General features: G+C 69.6%; 1 protein-coding gene across 1 annotated transcript in view; it reads right to left on the reverse strand.

Annotated features, from left to right (window-relative positions):
* The window catches only part of NPHP4 (nephronophthisis 4), a 46,870-nt gene that overhangs the window by 15,855 nt on the left and 28,389 nt on the right, over positions 1-2,626 (reverse strand). Inside the window, exons 8-9 of the mRNA XM_012722046.1 lie at positions 2,582-2,619; positions 2,078-2,265 (exon numbers count right to left, since the gene is read on the reverse strand). Coding sequence (XP_012577500.1) covers positions 2,078-2,265; positions 2,582-2,619 — 226 coding nt within the window. The remainder of the gene's footprint in view (positions 1-2,077; positions 2,266-2,581; positions 2,620-2,626) is intronic.

The raw sequence follows: 2,626 nt of genomic DNA on the forward strand, positions 1-2,626 counted from the left end.
GGCAGAGACCCGTGCGCAGGGCCGGGCCCGGGGCAGGCGCTCGCTGAGGCGCAGCCGTGCGGGAAACGGAGAGGACCTCCCCGGAGAGGAAACGCGAGCCGAGGGGCCACGGAGGTCTCGATTTTAACGCTCGATGACAGGGAAATGTGAGTGTGGAGCTTCCGTTTTTGAACTGCAACTTGCGCGAAAGCTTAATTCGGGGACCCTGATGTTTCTCTCAGGTCATCGTGCAGAGGGGTTTACGCTGGCAGCGGGCGCCTCCCTCACCTGAACGCCATCGGGGACCCTCGCGGGAGACCCGGCGGGCAGCGGCGGCTGCAGATTTGGAGGCCACTCACGGAGGATCAGCCCGAGGCCCCAGGCCAGAGCCGGAGCGCGGGGAGGTCCTCGGGGCAGCCCCAGGAGCAGACAAGCAGCGGGGCCTGGGGGGCCCCGTCCCCCCGCCTCCCCACCCGCCACACTGCCGGGGCCTCGCCTGAGGCACAGGCCAACGGTCGGGGCGGCGCTGGCCTTCCGCCCGCTGACCGTGCTCCCGCGCCACCCCGTGGCCCCCACGAGGAGAGGGGCGCCCAGCCCGCGCCCGCGGCCCGCCGGCCGTGGTGAAGCCTCTGCTCTGGGCCTGTCCGCCCGCGCTGCTTCTCCCCAGCCCAACAGCTGGGCCCGGTCTGGAGACGCTCCCCGCCCCCCTCGGCGGCTCCAGCTGTTTCCCCACTTCTGGCGTCTCACAGCCCCTCCCGTTCCGACGGGCAGCGTTTACTCCGTCGTTCCGTTTAAATGCTCATTTCCATTCCGATTTCCCGGGACTACAGAGTAATTAGATGTTTAAATTTTTTCTAAGAAAGCTCTCTGGGGCCTGGGGCGGTGCCCCACGGCGGGGCGGGGGTGGGGGGCCGGCTGGGCCAGCGGCCTGCACAGGGACCCCGGGGCCCGGCCGGGCCCCACGCCCGTGCGTGAGCCGTCAGCCTGGGTGAGTCTCCCAGGGCGCTGCAGGGCACCGCCTCCTCGCTGGCAGAGCAGCTTGCAAGGCCATCCTTCAACGTCGCGTAGGACACCCCTCGCCCTTGCCCGGGAGACCCGCCGGTCCACCGCAAGAAGACGCCGGGGCTCCTGGGTGCCCGCGTCGCAGCTCCCGTGCGGTGTCCAGGCCGTCCTGGAAAGCTCGGGGCTCAGAGCCAGTCTCGCGGGGGGCCGCAACCCCGTGTCGCGGGCTCCGGGCCCTCTGCCCTTGCCGGCCCTGGCCAGCACCGCCAAGGCCTTTCGCTTGGTCAGAACCCGAACAGGCCCGGTTGCGGGGCAGGGCTCTGCTCAGCTGTCCCGCGCCGCGTGGCTAGGCCCAGGACGGACAGCTGACCAGCAAAACGGCACTGTGCCTTCGGTCCAGTTTACGATGACGGGCGGGTGCCCTGGGCCCACCGCTGAGGGTGCTAAGGGCTGACGCGGCGCTCTGAGACCAGGGAGACTCGGGCCACTGAGGCCCGAGGCAGCGCGGGCAAGGCGCTCCTCCAGGGCAGCGCCGGTGGCGGACGCAGAAGGCCGTCCACCGCAGCTGCCCAGCCCACGCCAGGGACAGAGCCAGCGGAAGGCCCCCCAGACGGAGCAGCCCCTCGGTGAGAGCTGGCTTTCTGCTACCCGACGGGGCGCCGGGAGAGGCCCCCCGAATGCCGGCTGCTCTCTGCTGCCGGGGGGCGTGGGGCCAGGAAAGGCCCCACGCCAGAGCGCAGCGGGCAGCACCGGGGCAGGCCGCTGCCCCACACATCTGCTGCCTGCGTCGTCACACACCCACGGACACGCACGAGCGCTTCGTGTCACGCTCAGTGTCAAAGACTGAACGCAAGCAGGTTAAAATCCAGAGAACGGAGCGCGGCAGGCGGATCCACTCAGCCCCGCTTGACGGGCCCTTGACAGCGCTAGTCACCATGGCCCGGTCCCAGAAGGAAGCGCAGCAAGGAAAGGCCAGGTCTGGGGGTCTGTGACAGGAGGGGGACACCACACAACCCTGGGGTGCCGGACGCCCCCCACCCTCACCCCTCCGTGAGGCAGGTCGAGCTCCTGCTCCCGGCCGGGCCCCAACACCTACCCGCGTCAGAGGAGGCATCTTTGTTCACCGGGACCAGCAGGTGCGTCAGGGAGGCCGGGCCGGGCCCCCCAGTGCCGTCCAGCGGGACCAGCTGCAGGCGGGGCGTGGTGGTGGGCGGGAAGCGGTAGAACTGGAAGGTGAAGTACACGGTCTCGGGCCACGGCGCTGCCCGCGAGTCCTGGGGCGCTCTGAACGCAACGACAGCCCCAATCAGCCCATGTCCACGGCACGGGTCCTGGGGCTTCGGGGGCCCCAAGCAGGGGCAGCTGGGCACCCACGCTGGCCACCTTCCCCTGGACACCGAGACCAGCCAGCACCCGTCCACACTCTGAGGACACAGGCGAGGGGCTGGGCGGTCCCAGAGCTCTCAGGGAGGGCCGTGGGCACTCCCTGGCCTGCACAGCACACAGCCGGCCAGAGATGTCCGTCAGGTCCGGGCCTCCAGGGCTTCTCTGCAATGCAGGAAACGCAGAAGCAGGAGAGAAAGAACAGTCGAGAACACACCTGCTGAAGGCAAGAAACTGCAGCACTATTTCGTTGCTCTGGAGA

The sequence above is a fragment of the Condylura cristata genome, unplaced genomic scaffold (genome assembly GCF_000260355.1).
Source record: "Condylura cristata isolate star-nosed mole 26May11 unplaced genomic scaffold, ConCri1.0 scaffold00008, whole genome shotgun sequence".
Lineage (NCBI taxonomy): Eukaryota > Metazoa > Chordata > Mammalia > Eulipotyphla > Talpidae > Condylura > Condylura cristata.